The 20,848-nt window shown below is 43.0% G+C and overlaps 3 protein-coding genes and 1 long non-coding RNA gene across 17 annotated transcripts in view; 2 read left to right on the top strand and 2 right to left on the bottom strand.

Annotated features, from left to right (window-relative positions):
• Positions 1-189: 189 nt before the first annotated feature.
• LOC125977846 (tubulin monoglycylase TTLL3-like) lies at positions 190-4,430 on the top strand. 3 transcript variants are annotated; one of them, XM_049734840.2, is made up of 12 exons: positions 190-276; positions 659-756; positions 855-1,023; positions 1,204-1,256; positions 1,369-1,497; positions 1,587-1,701; positions 1,790-1,906; positions 1,977-2,121; positions 2,234-2,382; positions 2,527-2,770; positions 2,950-3,385; positions 3,475-4,430. In XM_049734840.2, exons 2-12 carry the CDS (start codon positions 661-663, stop codon positions 4,012-4,014), a joined length of 2,193 nt encoding a protein of 730 aa, XP_049590797.1. In that variant the 5' UTR covers positions 190-276; positions 659-660; the 3' UTR covers positions 4,015-4,430. The 3 variants fall into 3 exon arrangements, with proteins under 3 accessions (XP_049590797.1, XP_049590796.1, XP_068508389.1); XM_049734839.2 differs by having other exon boundaries at positions 196-355; XM_068652288.1 differs by lacking the exon at positions 190-276 and having other exon boundaries at positions 565-756.
• Positions 4,431-4,980: 550 nt separating this feature from the next.
• On the bottom strand, positions 4,981-8,649 carry LOC125977848 (class E basic helix-loop-helix protein 40). Its single transcript, XM_049734843.2, has 5 exons — positions 8,321-8,649; positions 8,171-8,234; positions 7,840-7,947; positions 7,473-7,596; positions 4,981-6,819 (listed from the first exon to the last, which is right to left on the bottom strand). Exons 1-5 carry the CDS (start codon positions 8,383-8,385, stop codon positions 5,909-5,911), a joined length of 1,272 nt encoding a protein of 423 aa, XP_049590800.1. The 5' UTR covers positions 8,386-8,649; the 3' UTR covers positions 4,981-5,908.
• LOC125977844 (inositol 1,4,5-trisphosphate-gated calcium channel ITPR1) overlaps positions 8,508-20,848 on the bottom strand; it is a 41,812-nt gene continuing 29,471 nt past the window's right edge. For 11 of the 12 annotated variants that reach the window (XM_049734824.2, XM_049734833.2, XM_049734829.2 and 8 more), the window contains 14 exons: positions 20,674-20,769; positions 20,425-20,571; positions 20,240-20,347; positions 19,986-20,178; positions 18,875-18,997; positions 16,966-17,141; positions 16,288-16,452; positions 15,755-15,944; positions 15,587-15,679; positions 14,659-14,798; positions 13,905-14,070; positions 11,778-11,938; positions 11,509-11,670; positions 10,110-11,149 (listed from right to left, as the gene is read on the bottom strand). In XM_049734824.2, the coding sequence (XP_049590781.1) occupies positions 11,063-11,149; positions 11,509-11,670; positions 11,778-11,938; positions 13,905-14,070; positions 14,659-14,798; positions 15,587-15,679; positions 15,755-15,944; positions 16,288-16,452; positions 16,966-17,141; positions 18,875-18,997; positions 19,986-20,178; positions 20,240-20,347; positions 20,425-20,571; positions 20,674-20,769 (2,007 nt within the window). In that variant the 3' untranslated portion in view covers positions 10,110-11,062. Of the gene's footprint in view, positions 9,287-10,109; positions 11,150-11,508; positions 11,671-11,777; positions 11,939-13,904; positions 14,071-14,658; positions 14,799-15,586; positions 15,680-15,754; positions 15,945-16,287; positions 16,453-16,965; positions 17,142-18,874; positions 18,998-19,985; positions 20,179-20,239; positions 20,348-20,424; positions 20,572-20,673; positions 20,770-20,848 lie in introns of those variants that run through there. The other variant, XM_049734823.2, reaches the window with a different exon arrangement.
• Positions 18,325-19,083, top strand: LOC137840723 (uncharacterized). Its single transcript, XR_011087660.1, has 2 exons — positions 18,325-18,553; positions 18,845-19,083. It is a non-coding gene; the product is annotated as an uncharacterized lncRNA (long non-coding RNA).

Raw genomic sequence — 20,848 nt, 5'->3', positions numbered from 1 at the left:
TGCAAAATAAAGCCTGAAGTATACACAGACTCGGGGTGTTAGCGCCATCATGCGTAAAGATTTGGAATTACATAGAAGACATCACATTCAACTCAAGTGCGTGTTTGACGATGACGAGAAATATTGGTCATGAATACGTCCTGTGCGTTATTAAACGATTAGACGGGATTTTGTTGTCACAAATGATGAGTTGACATTGAATCAGAAGGCTGTCAACTTCGAACTGTGTCGCGCAGATCTCGCTGCCAGGAGATACCTGCAATCCGAAGACACATGGTTCGGCCCATTTAATTGCATAACAGGTTGTTTCGTTCCCCCCTTGACTTTCACTTTGAAGCTCCATTAATTTGACACGGTGTGTGGCGTATTTCTGATAGTTGCTGTTTGTGTATATGAGTGGCGGACGTGGATGCGTGGTACGGTTGCCATGGTGACCTAAAACAGTGGGAGCATGCGCGGTTGTTGTGGTTACTGTCTGAGGAAGGAGCCTCAGTGGATCAAGGATTTTGACGCGGCATGGACAGATTAGATTAGATTAGGATTAGGATTAGGATTAGATTAGATTAGATTAGATTGATTGATTGATTAATTGATCGATCTAATTCCAAATCAGATGTTAGCTCATAATGGTAATCATTATCTTCACATTTTGTTTCAGACATGGCACCAGTTGAAGTTAATGCACGTCGTAGCTATCCATCTACCAAGCTGGAAAAGATGAGAGCAGCAAAAGCCCTCGTAGAGAAAGCAGTCAAGGTCATTACAAAGACAAAATAATTGAATCCATAGACGACGTGCAAACTTTTCTGTTCATTAACCAGCCTTTTGTGCACTTTACTGCTGTTGGTTTTTAGGCGCAGAAAGTGTTTTCGGTGCAGGGGTGCTATCCTGTGATTCGTGCCGGTTTACGGGCCAGAGGGTGGGTGGAACGTTATTTGCCCAACGTAGGCTTGGATTCGCCTCGCTGCCAGAGCGATAAGGACAAGGATGAAGATGACGGCAGCATTGGAGCAAAAAATAATGGTGAAACGAAAGATCACTTATTTTGTGAAAAAAAAAAAGACTCAAGTGTCCAATGGCGGTTGATTTACTGATTTCACGGGTCAATACAAGCAAACCTGAACCAGCTATTTATCTATTTAATGCAGGGTTTTATTTAGTACATTTTACACAGAATTCGTCTTCTTCCTAATAAATTTTCAGCGAGAGGCGATGGCGGTGAGCACGATGACCTTGACAAAATGTATGAGTTTATGGTAAGAACACGATGACATAGAACACGGGTTGTTGTTTTTAATTTTGGTAAAGGCTCTAGTTCCTTTCATGCACGTGTGAAATGTTTTTCATTCTGTCTTTGTCTGTTTGCAGTCTCGCCTTGTTCGAAATGAAAGGATTTCTTTCTACTGGAGCTCCTGTTACGACGTCAGTCGTTATCGCTCCTTTGGACGGGATCAAATAACCAACCACTATGCCAACACTGGAACCTTCACCACCAAGGTCTCCCATTAATTGATTCAAACATACACGTTTGACTTATGACTTATTTTGTAGAATGCCAGTGACGGTATTTTGTTTTGCTTTTTGAGGTGGGCCTCTGTGTGAACCTGCGTAACCTAAAATGGTATGACACCGAAGACCCCGACTCCTTCTTTCCGAGATGTTACAGGCTTGGGGCTGAGGAAGAAAGAGATGTATTCATTGGTCTGCTTGACACTGCAGCCATTTTGTCCTGCACAACTAGACTTCACTTTTATCCCAACATGTATTCCCTTGTGCTCTCCCCAAAAAGACGACTTCAGAAGGACAGCGTGCAGCAGTCTGCTGAAGCACGTGGTGGAGATGAGCATGACGACAAAAGGGCAGACGCGAAACAAGGAGGGGGAGGAAAAAGCCGTCATCGGGCCAGGTGGGAGGCTGGGTGCGAAATTTGACACGGAGAAGGTGGTGAATATTTGTTATCCCCACTGTCAGTGCAGGAGTGATCGATACGGCCTTGCAGAGGTGTCAGGAGTATCTGAGTGTCGTGGCGCACAGCGACATTGATGTAATTGTGAAACCTCCGCCTTGCGTGGAGGAAAATCAATGGAATTGCTTTCTACAAAACTACTACTTGGTTGTGCAGTGAGTGCATTTTAAAATCAATTCATGGGCTAGGCACAGCTCTTGTCTTCAATCTTGTTAGTCATATCATGTTTGTATCAATCTGATTCCAATAATGATCATTTGTGTGTAGTGAAGGAGCATTGATCAGAAGTAGTGCTGCTTTTGTGGAACGCTGCCAAGCCATGTTGGTCCGAATGAAGGAAGTCTGTCCTCAGACGGACATTGATGGAGTCAATAACATCTGGATTATAAAACCAGGTGCAATGTCCAGAGGAAGAGGTGAGAAGCTTCTGCCCTCCTTCATATGAATAATTTTTAATGCATTATTTATTTATTTATTTTTATTTTTATTTATTTACTCAAGGTCTTGCATGGTCATCTAATCAAATTGAATGATCTTTACTTTTTTTATGGCACATCTAGGTATTGTCTGCATGAATCGCTTAGATCAGATTTTAGCTCTGGTAGAATCAGACAGAGCATTGGTGAAAGATAGCAAGTGGGTGGTTCAGAAGTACCTGGAACGTCCTCTCTTGGTCAATGGAACCAAGTTTGATCTGCGTCAGTGGTTTCTCGTCACTGACTGGAACCCCCTGACTGTGTGGTTCTATAAGGAGTGCTACCTGAGGTTCTCAACTCAGCCCTACTCGACAAAAAAACTTGATAGGTCAGCCAAGAAACTTCTTTGTGTGAATTTGGTCAATTTAAAAATTTTAAGGGGGGGTATATCGATACTATTGGAATTTCTCTTCCTTAAATTTTTTTATAAATGGCTTCAGAGCTGCTCTAAAATTTTGTAACGACCAAAGTAATAAGGACCAAAACTCACCATCACTGTCTCATCAGCTCAGTCCATTTGTGCAACAATGCCATCCAGAAGCACTTCCAGCCATCAAATAAACGCCATCCAAGCGTCCCCATGGACAACATGTGGTCCAGCTCTGACTTTGAGGATTTTCTGGAGAAGCAGGGCCGTGGGGAACAGTGGGACACAGTGGTGGTCCCGGGTATGCAGCAGGCTGTGGTCCACGTCTTACAGACGGCGCAGGACCTGGTGGAGCACCGCAAAGCGACTTTTGAGTTATACGGTGCTGATTTCATGTTGGGGAATGATCTGAGGCCTTGGCTCCTTGAAGTCAACACCAATCCCACCATGGCCTGCACCAGCATCGTCACAGCTCGCCTATGCCCCGCCGTGCAGTTGGACACTCTGAAGGTGGTGCTGGACAGACGGAACAACCCCAACGCCTTTACAGGAGGCTTCCAGTTGATCTACAAACAGGTGAGTTATAGAGAAAGATATTTGTAGATATTTTGGTCACTGAGCACACCTTGTGCATTTCTTTGTGTTTTGAATTCTCACCCCGTCAGCCTGCAGTTCAACCCCCGAAGTTTTCTGGAGTGAGCCTTCGAGTGGAAGGAAACCACATCAAGAAACCTAAATCTACAAAGCGCAGATCAAGGCTTAGTTCTACTAGGTCTCGCTTGACCCAGTCATCCAAGGGTAGTGAAATTATGAGTAAAGAGCAAGTGAAGTCATGCGAGACGGAACAAGAGAAGAAGTCTTGTCCTGAGAAAAAGAAACCTTCTCCAAGAAAAGAACATCAGAAAAGAGAAGCGGTCCACAGTGCCGATTTGGTGTCAGGACAACATGCGGTGGGGGACCACCCTGAAGCCAAGAGGAGATCCCAATGTTCGAGTCGGAATCATGGCAGCAGAGGAACCCCACTTGCCCAACGCAGCACCCGCCCTTGCAGTGTTTCACCTGTATGTAAATCTCCAATTAAACCAAATCTGCGGCGGTCCTTCCTTCCTGGGAACTTTCCGAGCCTGGTCACCGGCTCCAAAATGTGCAGCTTCTTTCAGTGCAGATCAGCTCCCCGTCCTGTGGTGAAAAAGCGAATATGCTAATAAAATGTCAGTGAATTTGACTACAGTAGATGGAGTTGAAAAGAACCTGTTTCTAGGTCATAAAGGTCATCTTGAATTTTTTTTTATTAAAAAAACATTATTAATGAAAGAAGTATTAAACAAATGTTGTTTTGAGATCTTTGAAACCATTAAGGAAAATGTAACTGCATTACGTATTCGAGATTGGGAAACAAATTGTAAGATGTAAATATATCCACGAGAGGGCGCTACATTCTCAGAAAAACTTGAACCCAGGACACTCATCGTACACTGACAGTACACAAGACGGCAGAGTAACCTCACGAATAGTTACAAAGTTGTCATGCAAACTGAACTGGGTAGAAAATTTACCTAAAATAAAATGTAATAAAAACTCATACAGTAATTCCTGGGATGCCATCAAAATAAAATCTAAAACGAACTCAAAATAAATTAATTGCAAACACTGCTGGTTCTGAGTAAGCCTCTGTTGCCATGGCAGCAATCAAACATCAAATGATCATTATAATCAGTGCACAATTTAAATTCGAATGATGTTCCGTGCCAGAGCAAAAGAAAGTGACCTCTGTGGAAATCCCCAGATGTCAACTAGTGCACAGTGTTGCCTCACTAGTAGAGCGTACTCATTTAGCTAGTTTGCCAAGTTAGGACAATGAGCATAGTAGTACATGGATAGTTCAGTGCACTAGTAGGAGGGCTAGGGCACCTCTACTAGTGCCCTAGTCGTTTTACTAGTACCCTGATTGCCATTCCAGGGCGCTTCCCTCAAATGAAGGCCGTTGCTGCAGTTTCGATGCAATGTGTTCTCTTGCACTTCTATTAGTGGCCACGATTTATCAGAAAGCGATCCGGGCTGTGAAACACACGGTTACATAAGCGTCCCTCCGTAACACGAACGTGCTGGGCCTGCTGCACCAGAATTGCATCATTATCTTCCGCCGCTCTTACAACATTGAGTCGGAGTCATTTTCCACAGGAAAAAAAAAATACTTTATTAATACACTTATGTATATCAACATTTATAGACAAAATATGTACAAACAGCAATCGTCTTTCACGTAGGTCCCAAAATATAAAATCTCAAGTACCTCTCTCTATTAGAAAACTAGTCATCTGGTAAAACGTTTACATTCACTTCTTCTTCCCCTCACCGCCACGTTCTGGGATTCATATGCGTTACGGAGCATAAACATCTGAGACTTCTCAGCTTTTCACAAGTAAAAAGGCAACAGCAAGAACAAACGCCAGGTTTGACTTGAGCAGAAACAGATGTCGAGTATGCAGACAAGGTCCAGCACTGCGCTACAATATGTACACACTCTTTGAGTACGCCACACTTGCACTCCTTCCGACGACAAGAGTGCGCGAACATGTATCAAAAATAGAAATGTACAAGAAGTCTATCCACAATAATTACATGAAAATCCACAGCGAGTGTGAATGAATGACTTTTGCATTCAGCACGGTCATCACGGTAGTAAGCGGTAATGATGGCGGCGGTGGTGGTGACGGACGATAGGCGACAAACTTTGGGTGAAATCTTAACATTTGGTGCCACGGTTTTTGCGTACAAAAAGAAAAAAAAGAAAAAGGCATGTCTCTACCACAAAAGCTCCGAGTGAAATGCGCCAGTGTTGTCAGCGTACAGCAGCATCTGAAACGTCTTTCTTTACATTCAACCAAGTGTGTGCGTGCGTATGTGTGTATCGGGCGGGTCCATTTGCACTTGACATTCAACCAATTTCATCGTCCGCACGTGGACGATTTCGCCAGCCCTCTTTTCTTCTTGTTTGCGACATGAATTCCAGGATGAGAAACAAAGTAGCGAAATGACTTGATGGACGGCTCAGTCATGTTCTCCCTCCTAATGTATCAACTCAGCGGCCATGTTTTCTCAGTCTTTGGTTTCCAGGTTGAGGGGGGGGACCTGCTTTAGTGCCTGGAGGAGAGCCGGGGAGTCCATGGGGGTCTGAGACATGGCTGGAGCTGGAGAACCTCCCCTTGGAGACATGACCATCTGTGGTGGTCTCTCGCTGGGGACGGCCGTGGCGGAGCCGCCCATGCCGGGGTACAGCATGGGCATGGCGCCCGGGTACCAGCACTTCTCCAGCATAGGCAGGTAGGTGGCGGCAGAAGGGGGGATGAGGTAGAAGGGCATGCAGAGGGGATGCGGCGGGGCCGGATGGTTGGGGGACACGCTCATGTAGCTGCCGTAACCGCTGGAGGAGGACGAGGCTGACGATTCGCCGCCCGACAGCATCTCATCCTCGGACGACTCCGCCCGGGCTCGTTTGTGCCTCGGCTCGTCGTCTTCCCGCTTGACGTCGGGGCCCCGCCTCTCGGCAGCGCTCCGCTTCATCAACTTGCTCTCCTGGCTGTAGTAATCAGGATGCCTCTGCGGGGCGCCGCACTCGTTCTTCTCCAGCTCCCCTCCGTAGCCGCTGTCTGTATCAGTGTCACTGCCGCTCTGCTCGCCGCTGGGAGGAGCGTGCGCACGCTGGATGACCGGCACCCTCCCGTAGCCCTCGCTGGGCTTAGCCGGTAAACTGGCAGGTGCCTCCTTGTGGATTTGGTGTTGGCTGTATGTGGGCGTTTCCTCAGGTGGAGGGCTGAGGGGTGAGCGCGATCGCCTTGGACTTTGGAGCACGTCAGCGGCTAACTTGTGAAGGTGATTGATGACGTGCGAGGGCGCAAAGTCGCCGTCGCTCTCACGACCGGCCAGATATTGAAGAATCTCCTTGGCGCACATGTGGAAACCGGAGCGGAACATCTCCTCTGACTTTTCTTGGCTGACAATAGGTTGCTCTATAAACACAGCAAGAAGCCATGTTTGTTAGACATGCTGATGCACATTTCAAACAGTGAGTGAAGTTTGGTACCACTGGTACCACTACTCTGCCGTGCAGCAAAAAAAAAAAAAAAAAAACCTGGATTAAATGTTCAAACTGTACAATGTTACGTATTCCCTAAATATTACCCAAGCACCACAGAATCGATTCACCTGACTGGTAAGTGTCACCTAATTGTGTGTGCATCCTGTGATAGGAAAATGAGGTGGCACTCTAAAGAGTTTTAAAAGTGTGGTTGATTTGAATAATCATCGCCAAAAGATGGTTTTAATTTGTTGTTTTATAGACTGTTTTCCAAAAACGTTAAAAATGCCCATTTGAGAATAAAATAAATCACTGATGCTGGCTGTGTCAAACGTTGTGTAAGATGTGGGCCACAAAGGGCCCACAGGCCATAGGTTGGACACCTACGCCACTGCTGGAGCTTTTCACACGTTTTACTCACCAATGCAAACATTACTAAACATTTCTGCAAATTTACTAGCAACTTAAAATTAAGATTTGGCTTCATTACATTGTCAGTAATTTATTATTCTTTAAATTCGTTTATCGGTTGCTCTTAAAATACTGTTATGTGGATAATGATGAAGACAAATGCAGTTTACTTACCGATATGCATGCCACCCTGCAGGGCAAGGATCTTCTGCTGCTGCTGCTCCAAAAGCGTGCTGAGCGTCTTCACATGCTTGAGTGTGAGCTCCAAAACTACGGCCTTCTCCAAATGGCCCAAAGTCTGCAGAGACACCATCATACGCCAATATTGTCAACACATTCTTGCAAGGATGGGGGGAGCTAAATCTCCATGAAATCATGTGGCGTTGAAATAAAAGGCCTATTCTCCGTTGTGCCTAATCTATGCAGACACGCTGCACAGCCATGTAATGACAATGCCGGCCCACTAGATGGCGTATTAACAGAATGAATCCATTGGCTTGACAAGCTATGATGACTAACAAGCAGAGAAATTGAAACTTACCGTAAGTTTTAGATGCTCCGGTAACAAATCTTTCAGCTGAGCAATGCATTCGTTTATCCGATCACGTCTTTTCTTCTCAATGAGTCTATGAGGCAGTTTGTAGGTCTCCTAGGAGAAAACGTCACAAAGTAAGCGGCTTGTTCAGTCCCCCCCCTCGCACCACCCTAAGATTCATGAGCAGTTATGTCATAGTATGAATTAGGTCAAGCTTTTATTGCACGACAGTACACGACTGCTGCCAGACCGGTTTCTCCCACGCCCTTAAAAGTAACACTATATCATTCTTGTGGTACTATTGTTTTCTAATAATGATAATAATTAAACAAAATACCTTGCTGTCCTCTCCTCTTTTCATTCCTCGCCTGGGTTTATACGCGTACATAGGGAAATCCATGCTGCAGGAAAAAAAATATATATTTGTCAAAATTTGCATTCAAGTTACATGGCAGTTCATTTTTTTTTTTTTTTTTAGTAAACTCACCCGTGCATGTCTGCTAGATCAGCCTTGGCCAGAGGAGGTGGTTGCGCGCTTGGGATTCGCTCCATTTTCGTGACTTTTTTTTTCCACTTACAAATGCGCTGCAGCCAATTTGAAATGGAAACAAAAAAGTTACGCAGTAAGTTTTTCTCCCTCTCAAAAAAATCCTGTCAATTATGTCATTCAACGCCGATGATATTTTTGTCCCCCCTAAGCGTTGAGCTGTCTCGGCGGGTCTTGCACGCCGTGTGGGGAGCAAGAAGGAGTTGTGTCAGAGGGATCCACGAGAGAAATAAACTCTGTCCGCTTGTCCGCTCAGCCTGACCCAGCTCTGTCACATGAGGCTCACGTGTCAAACGGCGCTGTCTTCTCGGCGCAAACTCCGCCCAATCGCCCCGGACAAGGCGCCTGAGTGGGCGGAGAAGGATGACGTCGGGGGAGTAGGCGGAGCTAAGCCGATCCCGTGTACCACCATGCTGAAGTGTATGGAAACAAGGCAGGGTGAACCACGACGTATGAAACGTGCAAGGATCTGGCGAGCTCGCTTGTCCACCTTTTGTGATCGATTTGGATACAAATGCGTGCAAACTTTAGCCACATATACACATATAAGTTCTCACTTTTTTTTTTTTATAACAAAAGGTTGACGAAACTAATACTCTTTAAACTCCCAATTCCTCTTTCTCCATAAACGCATCATCATGAGGTCATTTTATCCTCATTCTCCAATGGAAGCTCTTTCAACTCCCGTGCAGACACGTGCACCCGTGCGTGGACCAATGCGTTTGTGTTGTTGTGAGGCGGTGCGTGCAGCCTGTCACGTTGGTCTCCTCATGGTGCACACAGAGCTTGCTGAACCGGCTGAGCACATTCAGCACACGGCGGCACCTGCCTTCAGGCATCAGGACATCATTCATCCGTGCCCAACACCCCCCTCTCTCAAATAAATAACAGGTGACCATCATGATCCTGCATGTGCACACACAAGAAAAGGTCGGTCATAAGAGTGAGACTAAATTGCTGTCACGTTTTAGCACAGCCACTATGCACTGCTGCAAGACCCTGAAAAATAAAATAAACGTGCACAATCGGTTGCACAAGCGTTGCATGAAATAATGATATAGAAATTAAATATAAAAGCAAACATGTATGCAATTACCAATAAAAGTATAGTTAACTTTTGGGAACTACCTAAATTTCTGCATAAATGTGTACTAAAATCTCGTCGGCTTGTCATCAACATTACAATAATGGGCAAACGCAGTCTACGTTAGCTGAATTAAATAAATAAATAAATAAATAAGGAAAAAAAAATATTTTTCATGGGTTTTTTTTGGACAACCATGCAAATATTCACAGTCCAGGGTTAAAAGACTACTCTATGTGAACCATTTCACTGATAACGACTCCCCTCTAAGAGTCAAGGGCCAATCTAAGTAATGAGATTGGAAGTGTTGGTTAAAGCTGTTCTGTCCTATATAAACAAGAGGCGTTGATTGACGTCAGCGATGCCACGCACAAAAGAGCTTTCGGAAGACTAACAGTTCAGAATGAGTGTCAGCTGAAGACTTACAGAATTTAAGCTTTACTAAAAACTCAAATGGCTTGAAGAAATGTTGCATCCAGTGCTGTGACCTTTACATGTAGGGTTCAGTCATGGCATGGTTACATTATTTTTTGTCTGGTATTAGTTTAAGAAAGAAATCATTTTCCACTGTGATGTCAAATTAAATTTGACACACCTACGCCTGCAAACTTTTATTTTTAATCTGTTTTTCCAATCAGCCACCACTGATTTTTCATGCTTTATTTAAATAAACTCCAAATAATGTACAATACAAAAACAGAACACTTATTATAAAAGTTTTTGGTTAAGCAGCACTGCAAAATTCCTCAGAGTACCCCCCCCCCAAAAATAAGATCATTCATTCTTTTGTGGATCTATCAAAAAGTGTCCAAACAAAAATATGTAATACACATCAGTGTTAAGAAAATTAATTAGAGGGGATGTGAAATAATTATGTGCACAATATAATAGATCAAAACAAACATTGCAATTTTTTTTTTTTGGTGGGGGGGGTGAAACTTGGTTCCTGTATTAAGCGTCATACACAGTAAAGAAGTCACATGACATGAATGTTCTAAGAGCACAAAGTCTTATTAAAGTGCTCTGGAGGGGAGTTGTTTAACACAAAACTTAGCATTTATAACCGTCTTTTGTAAAAAAAAAAAAAAAAATCTAAAAGATATCACCATAATAAATATAAAAGTAAATCCCAAACCCCCCAAAGAGAGTTTTCCCAATACAGGCATTGCGTTTTGTGACGTTCTCTTATTGCTGTGCGTGAAATTGAAGCCAACCTGTAACTCCACATGACCTGAGTTTGCTGGCATAAGGACACATGAAAGGAAATCTCCCTTAGCAACAATCGAACGAACTTTGGCATGTTTTCAGTGTGGTACGATGCCAAAGGCGGTTATGGTAGTGCAGCTAAAAATCAGTGTTTTCATCTCCTGAATAAACATGGTTGTCTTTCCATGTCTTGAGGCACTTGATGGACACTACTCACGGAGTCACGCTGACTCGGCGGACAATGAGTAATATACTCCGCTAATGCTCGCTTCACATTTGTAACTGTACTGATGTGCGAGAGTGCTTTGGTCAAGTCATACCATCCTTGCACTTGGTCAACCTGGTAATTGGCACAATTTGGTATTTGAACAAATGAGCAATGCAAAATGACCTCAAGCGGGTTGCTGGGGGTTGACGTTCATGTGAGGGGGGTGCCCAAGAAGACCGATTCTCTGCTTCTGCTTCCTTTGCTCTGTCATCTGCACGGAAAAATAATTTGAAATATGTCAACAGGCCTCTCCACGTTTTGTTTTTTTTTCTTTCTAAAGGTGCAAGCACTTTATCAGCTATGGCTGTTTTTAAATAGTTCTCTACGTAAAAGTGAGCTGAGGTCCACTGAGAGGTTGTTTGACTTCTTTTGGCACAGATATTGTTTAGTCTACACGTTTATAGTTGTACATTTCACAAGTGATTTCCCACAGTTATATTTAGAGCTTGCTGAGTTCATCTATGGCTGAAAAGTATTTTATCATAAGGCATTTGTGGTTTTGGAATTATTATTTGAGGCAAAGTATTAATTTTATTGTCATGGACAGCATGAATAGGAATTGTTTTATACCTGCTCCTTGAGCTCAGTCAGTTGTCCGGACAGGTTGGCCACCAGCCTCATGGTGGACTCCAACTTCTCCTGCAGACTCCTGATTTCATTCTGCTCGCCCTCTGCGTCGCTGCTCACCAGAGACATGGCACGCATCCTCGGAAACCAGTCAAGATTGTGCTCCTATTTGTGCAGGTGTCACACAAGAAAGCAACATTTATTTAAATCTATGCCAGCAAGAAGCATTGAGATAGCCTTGGCAGACAACACGAGATGTAGAAGTTGTTTACCTTGATCATTTCAGCCACGTAGCTCTCGGGGCCCGTGTACTCGGTGGAATCTTTGACTTTCACCAACACGATGAAAAAGAGGTAATGCCACATGTTATGCTCCTCCTTAATGTGCTCCTCAAACGTCACAGTCTTGTTGTCAAATTTGTCCCTCTCTAGCCCTGTGGATGGGAGCCATAAGGTTAGTGGATGGGAACAGCCTTTTCCTTTATCATCCCAAAACCATCTTAGGTCAATTTAATTGTGTTTTATGGGGAAAATCTATATTGTCAGTGTTTATTTAAAGAAAAAAAAAATCTCCATGAGTAACAGACTAAAAAACAAAACTGTTAATAAAAAAACAAACAAATAAAAAGGCTAATGGCTAAGAAGTAGAGTTGGCCATGAGCCATTTATTCACTCTGTATTCATCATCTTAGCAAAGTACTTTGGAGAATTCTACCTCTCTCTGTTGCAAAATGAGCAAGTTGCACTTGGATGAGTTTTGTGTGGAAAAGAGTTATGAGCAATCAAACACCTTTGGAGTGTCTAAAAGAGGAAATTTGTCAAATTATTTTCTGAATCGATTCCAGTGCTTTTCCTCCAAATAAAATAAAATAAAATAATACATACAAATAAATATAAATAAATAAATAAACATGCAGATGATCTTAATTTGAGAGAATATGGTGAAGGAAACCTCTCATTTTATTAATAAGATAAGAAAAAAGTTAACGCCTATGACCTTTGACCAAACTTGCGAGCTAACTGGTTTGATCCGAGCACCACGGCAATCCAAATCATGTGATTTTGGCTGACTCCCAAATGTACCTTTTGGTATGTTTGATTTTGGAGGAGGGGGAGATGTGGTTTGTAGTAAATCTGTCTACAAAAATGTAACTCCTTTCTCTTTTTTTTGGATCAGTTCTTGAGAAGGCTGACTCATGAAGGCTTCCTTCTAGCACCTCCATAATTCCGACTCACTCACACATTCACACGCGTACGCACTCACATTCCCACTCACTTGGTCGTTCTCACTTGATTTTCATATCATATGTTTCAACAAAATCCCCAATAACGTGGTCATGTCTTTTTCCCATCGCTTGAATATATTTGACACGTATAAAATATTTGAACGCTCCCAATAATATGCGTGCGTGTGTGTGCATGTTGGGTCAGGCAGCCGGGGTGAATGGTAAGCATATGGAATGAGAACGGTGTTATGTCACCAAGGCAGCCATCGGCTCTGACTCACTCATGTTAAATAAGGCCAGGCCACAGGGGCAGCTGCCGTCTCTACGGTTTCCAGAGGAACCGCGCGGGAACAGGAGACGAATGAAGCCCAGCACCGCACGCTCAAGTGCCTCTCAGTCATCCCGCTTGGTTTTATAAGACATCGATCTTGCTCACAATCCCTCATTAGGTATTTAGGTCTGTAGCCACTGATTGATCGGCCACAAGAAACCCCTTGAGTGCTTCATTTTCATACATGTCACTGAGTACAAATGGTATATTTGAGCAGAGTAGACAAAAGAAAATGTTATTTGGAATGCAGCTTGTGTCATTACATACAGCTGCTTTCTGGTTTAAATCACATTTGAATGTTGTCAAGCATGCTTCCTGTCACAGCCTCAATTTGAACTAGCAGTATCAAGTGGAGCCTTGAAACAATTCAGAATTTTAATCGGAAAAACAGGCTCACAAGTTGAACAATTTAAGAAAAAAATGGGTCAAGAAGGGCGAGACAGCTTATCTCTCTTGCCTTTAGTCTGTATTGCTAAAGGCTTCGTGAATATGTGTCGTCTTTATCAGTGATGAATAGCAAAAAAAGAATTTTCAAAAGGGCTACCTTGTCACAAAAAATCGCTACATATTTCACAGTGTTTTTAAATTGTGTTAATCATTAATAACAGTTGTCTTCTGAACAATTACCAGGACTAAAATATTACTTGGACTCGTAAGTTACTTGTGGACCTGGTGGGGACCACCAATGGAATTTGGACCCCATTTTGAGAAACGCTGTTTTAGACGGCAGCTGTTCACTGATTGATTACTCAGGTGACAAATGTCTAAGCCGCAATTGAGCTCCGCTTCCTCTTTGCGTGTTGGAAGCGCGTGCAGTGGAGAACTTGGTTTGCGTGCGCTCACCACAAATAAAGCAGGTGGTCTTCAAGACTTCTTCTTTCTTCTGTTTTTCACTCCTCAGGTCGGCAAAGGTGTCGATGATGACACCGAAAATTAGGTTTAGGACGATGATGATGACCATGAAGAAGAACAACAGGTCGTATATCACCCTGGCTGCAAAAAGTGGCTCCTATGAAAAGACAAAAAACAAATTTAGATGGAGCATCCACGAGATGTTTATGCGGCTTATTTGGACAATTACAACCACGATAACATTTTTTATCAAGACTGTATCTTATTAGTGTGTGACCCAAAGGTCAAACCTTTATGCAAGCATACTCGAGGGAATGAATTTAAAACCAGGTTGACCTTGGTTGTTATGGACGTTGAAACATAAGAGCCAAGATGTAACCAGCCAGATGCTACAGATGGCGGAAAGCCAGGTAATCTCTTAAAGCCACATGATGCCAACATGTTATTTAGCCAAAAGGTTCGGAAATAATATGTGTACAGGATCAAACACACACTGGCTGCCCACAAATTTGGGACAAAAAAATAATCTATTATAATCTAATCTACTATGATGGGTGAGTTATATGTAGTTGCAACTTGTGCAAGTGTGGGTCAACACTTGATGGCCTAGTTTGTATTTTATGAGTAGTACATGCATCTTCTTTAGAGTCGGAAATTCATGTGGTTGTATACTTGCAGCGGTAGAAAGTGAGAATATTTAAGAGCCTGAAAGTTATTGAAGCCATCTGAATTCAATTGTGCGTACCTCTTTGGATGGTTTGCGGAGAACGTCGCCTACACCCCCGCCGCTCCTCAAGCCGTGACTCAGAACAGTGACAATACACATCAGGAGGGAGTCACACGTCCGCTCCATGTCGCTGTCTTGTGAATCGTCACTGTCCTCATCTGAGGGAACACAAAGGAGCCACAGAACAATGTGAAGAAATTAATTTGACATGATATCAACAAATGTCGGCTCATTCATATGAATCATTCTAAAGTAATATTGAAATCTTGAGAGTTGTTTTCTTGGTTGACTTGATATTTTAGTTTTAAATTTATAGTATATTGGTTCATGATGGGGAGAAAGTCAAAAAAAATTTTTTTTTGGTTGAGTCAGCATTTTCAAGCAAATATATATATTTTAAAGCGTTTATCTTAACTGATAACATTGACAGGTCACAAGTTGAATTTCAACGCATGGTCAAATGGTGATAGCTCAGAAATGACGTGTTTCTTTTTGAGCAACTACTTTTATTTCATAATGCCGTTCAAAATTGTTTTTTTTTTTTTTAGCTACTTCTAAATGTGTATTATGATACGTGACCAAAAGCACTTTTTTGTTTCATTTGTATTTTATTCACACCTCCGACACATTGCTAAGTTCATTTTTGTTCCCAAGCAGCTCCAAATTCCAATCCTACGTACTGAAGCATGAATAAGTCAATGTCACATGAGAGTCACCGAGGTCAAATGTGAATGGTTCGGGTCAACCGCTATGTGATGTAGATGTAGTCACGAGAAGGATCAATGAACATGGTGCCATAAAACACACAGACCATGTCTGTTCCACTTTTACGACATCACACGGTTTTGCTTACTTGTGACCGTATTCCACCTGAAACACGACAGCCCACCCAATGGCCAGAAATCCAAATTTCAAATTCAAAAGGCTAACTTCTCAATCACATTACCTTCATGCAAACTCCCAGCAGTGCAGTTTTCATTCACTCCACCTTGACATATTCTGCTGGACAGAAACTCACTGGCTATGCTGGCTCCGTTTTCTGCACACAACAAATACGAGTTAGCAGAAGTCTTGGAAACAAACCGCTGCGGCAATTTGAGGAGACTATCTTCACTTAGTGTCGCATTGGGAAGTCGATCCACTTCCAGGATGAAGTCATCTTTGAAGAAAATATAGCCGACGATGGAGAACAAGTAGACGAGGATGAGTGCAAGCACGGCGGTCAAGACGATGGAGCGTCCGTTGCGCGTCACGCTCTTGATGACATTCAGCAACGTCTCTTCTCGGTACACCAGATCAAACAGCTACAAGGACAAAACAGAAGAAATGTAAATGAGAAAGAAGAAAAAAAAAAAGTTCTTCAGATGACCATTTGGAACAATTTTGTGTCGATCTGTCTGACATGAAGTTTTGGCAACAATATTGCGTCAGACATTGTAAAGCGCTGGCTTCTAAAAAATATAAAGTCAGCATGATAGCATTAAGCCATCCAATACAGAAACATCTGGCTTGGACTGTGATGTACTCAGATGGTAAAAGTCCAGAATTGGATTCTGCTGTTACGCAGATGGTTCAAATCATGCTTTTGCAATGTCTTCATTTTCCCAAACGTCAAAGCATCGGCATGGCTTTCTTTCTTTTGCTCACCAACAAACTGTAGAAGAAGACATGAACAAACACCCCCAGACTGCAGATGAGCAGGTAGGTGAAGTGGTAGAGGAACTCAAAGTCCATCACCATGGCTTTATAGCCCCGACTGAAGGTGCCGCGGTTTCCCAAGAAACTCATCAGGAAGATGATTTTATTGCACACCTGGAAGATGGATAGCTTCGGTTAGATTACAAAAGATTTGATCATAAGATGTATGCTAGTTTTATTTCATGTAGTCATGAGAGTTAATGAGAATTTTACAACAGCATCATGATGAACTCACATGGCTGTGAAAGTTTACGAGTGAAGAAAAACACTGCTAAGCATTCTTTAAAGCCCCTTTAAAGTGTGTGTGTGTGTGTGGGGGGGGGCTCTAAATTTGACGCACGACAGAGAACAAGCCCGTGAAATTGAAAAGTTAAGAAAATCGTCACGTATACAAAATGAGTCTTTAAAATTGTGCAAACTCAAGCCCTTGTCACCGCTCTCAAATGCTGTGTCCGCCGACTGCCTGAAACCGCGCCCACCTCGCGTCTTATGCAAATGCAATATTGCAGAATCAAACATGGAAGACTGTGCTTTTTAAATATAAATAAATACTAAACTATTTCACATAGCAAATAAAGCAACGCCTATTTATAAACACACAAACTAATTAGTAAGAGACAGACTCACATTGAAGGCCCCAAGCAGGAACAGCGTGGGCTCCAGACCAACTGAGAAGATGAGACGGAGGATGGTGACGATGACGAGAGCCCGGATGCCAAGCGGTTGGGGCATGATGATCACGATAATGAGTGTTGCCAAGACGCCCATCCACAGCAGAGCAGACAAGTGGGTGTCCAGCGTACCTGCATGGGATTCATGCCAACACACATCCCCACTGAAACTGCTGACTCCCTAAATGTGCAGAGTCATCACAACGTAAGGCTGACAAAGCAGCTTGAAACTAGTGCGACTGGACTCTTTAATATATTAAATGGGAAAACCCGGGGCCTTTATTAGCGGGACTGAACCAGACAAGATTCCCTTACATAACATGTAGAAGTAGTTTTTCGGGACAGTTTAGTATACATTTTTTCTTGAGCGTGTGGGCTGGACTTGAGTGAGAGAAAACCTGACACGTCGTCACATGAACCTCTCTCAAGGAGTTTATGTGGCGACGTGTCACTAAGATGGAAGAGAAAAAAACTGCATAGAGTTAAAAAAAAAACAAAAAAAACAAAGCCGCACCTCATTTGATACCTATGTGAATTACCTTGCCAAGCCTGCAGGGACTTCATTAATATTTGTATAGTCACGAGGGGAAAAAGGGGCATGCCTGATAAGAATAAACAATTCAAATGCAGAATGGTCAAAAACATTTCCCCCTTAACTTCCTTTCCTCTCTCGGCCGCCTTCCCCTCCTCTAGTTCTCGCTCTCTCTCCCAACCCATGTGGAGATCATATGACAGGTGCCACTTACATAACAGGCATCTCTAAAAATACTTTGGCTGAAAGATTTATCAGGAAAAAAAGAGGGAGCATCACAAAGCAGCAAAAATGCGATAGACCCAAAAAGAAGGACGTTTTACACGCGCCATTTCGAACTACAGTTGCTCACTTGTGCGTTTCTGGAAGGTTGTTTGGGTTCAAACGTTCAATCAAACTGTCAGTGAAGAATGTGGCAAGCACGAAATGCTTGCACGGGTGTTATGCAGTTCATGGATGGACTCTATGCATATACATGTATAGCGGCAGAACACAGTGACCTACATTTGTTGCTCTTACGACATTCGAAAGGAGGACACTGTGTGTGTATGTGTGAGGAGCAGCAGGAGAGCAAAGGTCGTAGTACCATAAAAGCTGCTCATTAAAAGCGTCCAAAGGTATATTGTCAATTCACGTGACGCTTGGTGCGGAGGAGAAACACAGTCAGACATGACTCATGCTAAGTAGTCTCTTGAACCGAGATCAAAACAAGCAAAAGAGAGAATCAGACATTCATCGGTTCCAAAGACGACGAGTCTTTTGTGAGTCAAAGCCGTCGGGGAAGTGATCTGAAAGTTTGCCTGAGTGCAAAAGGGTGAGTCTCAAACAAAGAGCGGGTTATTGGCAGGTCACGCTCTTTAATTCCTGGTCAGGTGATACAAGTCAGCAGAACTTTAGGGGGGAAGCAGATCAGTGGATTAATCGCTCAGAAGTCTTCATCTGTTTACTCTTTCTGTGTGTTACCTTTCCAGACACCAAATCTTTTTTTTTCTTTCTCAGAAAACCCTTCACGGTGAGTTAAAACATTGAATTGCCGTCATCGTTTGACATTCAGGCACTCCTCATAGCGAGAGCAGGTTGTGGCAGAAAAAGCACGCCGCTAAGCCGCTGTCCTTCCTGTTTTGCATTATTGAGGACACAACCTCAGTTTGACCCCGGATTGTGGCCAAAAGTGAATATTAAAAGCTTCTCTAAATCTCCATTACCACGTCAATTAACCGGGCATGGTCTACCTCGCCTTTTTTTTTTTCTTTTATTCAAAAGCGTCGAGGAATGCAAAATGACATCAGTTAACATTACGCAGGGTCAGCGGTTACACTTTGGTTGGACTGACCTCCGTGTATCCCCTCCAGCGGGTAGAAGAAGCAGACGAGCAGGTTCATGAGCACAGCCAGGTTGAAGGAAACGTTGCTCCAAACTGAAATGTTTCTGGAGCACCAGTACAACACCGGCTGGGCTGGAAAAGACACAATAGTTACGTTATAATGGATACTACTAAATGAAATCAATTGTCAATAAAGTTATTGTATTGTCTCCGTTTAATCCGTTTCTAGATATCTATCAGACCATGGCCTTTCACCCTCCACAATGAGTGATACATAACTCGGAAGGAATCGCACCTTGTCACCATCTCGTACATAAAAGCGCATTTGCTCTTACTACGCAAGTAATTTTAACTCGCATTGTGAGCGAGAGTGACAGACAAAACACGTCTTTGTACGTGGTATGCTGTTTTGAAGGGGGATTCGAAATGCGACTGCGTGGGAGAAGGCTTGTATTTGTTTGTGTTGATGCGCAAGCAATATCACAAGAGTGATTCACAACTGTTTTGCGGCGCAGAGAATTCGGAAAGTCCCCGTTTCAATTTTAGACGGTAGAAATGTGCAAAATGCGTATGGGGACGATAAGGCCTGTTCAGACTTGTGTGGACACATCTATCCATCCAGTCCATCGAATTGCGATTCCGCTCGTCATACATTTAGTGAACCCTTTCAGTAGAAATAATGAAGGGGGGTAAAGAATCGAAATAGTTGAATTGGACTAGGCTACTTTTGCAGAAACTTGAGCATGTATGTGCAAACCCCCATCGTGACTCACTCATAAATAATGGCAAAAAATTTAAAATATAAAATTTAAATAAAAATTAATTCAATAAAAAAAAAGGTTTTAAATTAATTTAGGGTTAGGGTGTAAAATAAACAAATAAATAAATAAATGCATAGAAAAAAAAAAGAAAATTTCATGTAATTTCACTGTGGCTAAGGCATATTATTGCGCTTTCTAAGTATAATATTTATTTTAATGAAACACTTTTTCAAGCCCATTTGTGGGAGAGTTGAGGCCTTCAGGCAGGTGGCTGAGAAATAAATTAGATTTGGTATACAGTGTTGATAAGTAAAACTTGATGATTCATATGTTTTAGTTTGTTGCTGGTAACTTTATACCTCTAAGCTTCTTCTGCCAATTCATCTCACTGAAGAGGTCCTCCGCTCGCAGGAAGAAGTCGTTGATTTTACTGCCCTGCTCGTCTCTCTCAGTGGTGTAGTATACCCGGAGCTTGGATTCGGAGGTCAAGAATTCACAGATGTTGGGCACTGGGAATACAATCTCTTCCATGGTGCGGTCGTGGCGCACAATCTAGACACCAGAGTTGACAATCACCATCCAGGAGTCAATCCGCTGGTTATGCGTTTTTTACTTCAATCTGAGCTGTGTGGTTGGCGTAAAACTCCAGAGCCTCGTCTCCATCGCCACTGCCTCCTCCAGGCTTCAACATTATGGACAGCTCCTTGTTGTGACGGGCCAGCTGGATGACGAACACACGAGCAGAAAATGTTAAGGTGAGGACATGTAATGTGACAATTACGGAGTTCTCCAATAGACCTGGTGAGCCAAGATATAAATGTTGTGTCCAACATTTCTGGGAGATGCTGCATCATGTTCTTCATCATCCTCCCCATTATCCTCCTCCTCCTTTGTGTCTTCAAACTCCACCTCTCCCTGCAGATAGGCTTTTTTGATCACCTCCACCTGGAAAGACATTATCAAACGAATGAATCTCACTTTTACGACAGAGTGGGGAGCAGTTGCCTTCAAGATGTTTGAGCGGAGGCCATTATGAAGGTTCCTCACAAGCTCTTTAGGTCTCATGTTGTACAGGATCCTCTCAGCATTTTCGCTGTCATGACGGCTCTCCATAATGGCAAGCAGCAACTTGGACGCGTTGTTCTAAAAGTAAGAGACGACTTTTAAAAAGTAATAAAGGCTTTGGCTTGAATCCACTTTCAATCCAAGTACAAACGTCTCC

This window comes from Syngnathus scovelli, chromosome 11, assembly GCF_024217435.2.
Source record: "Syngnathus scovelli strain Florida chromosome 11, RoL_Ssco_1.2, whole genome shotgun sequence".
Lineage (NCBI taxonomy): Eukaryota > Metazoa > Chordata > Actinopteri > Syngnathiformes > Syngnathidae > Syngnathus > Syngnathus scovelli.
Note: the sequence above shows the minus strand (reverse complement) of the source record. Positions and strands in the feature narration are given on the sequence as shown.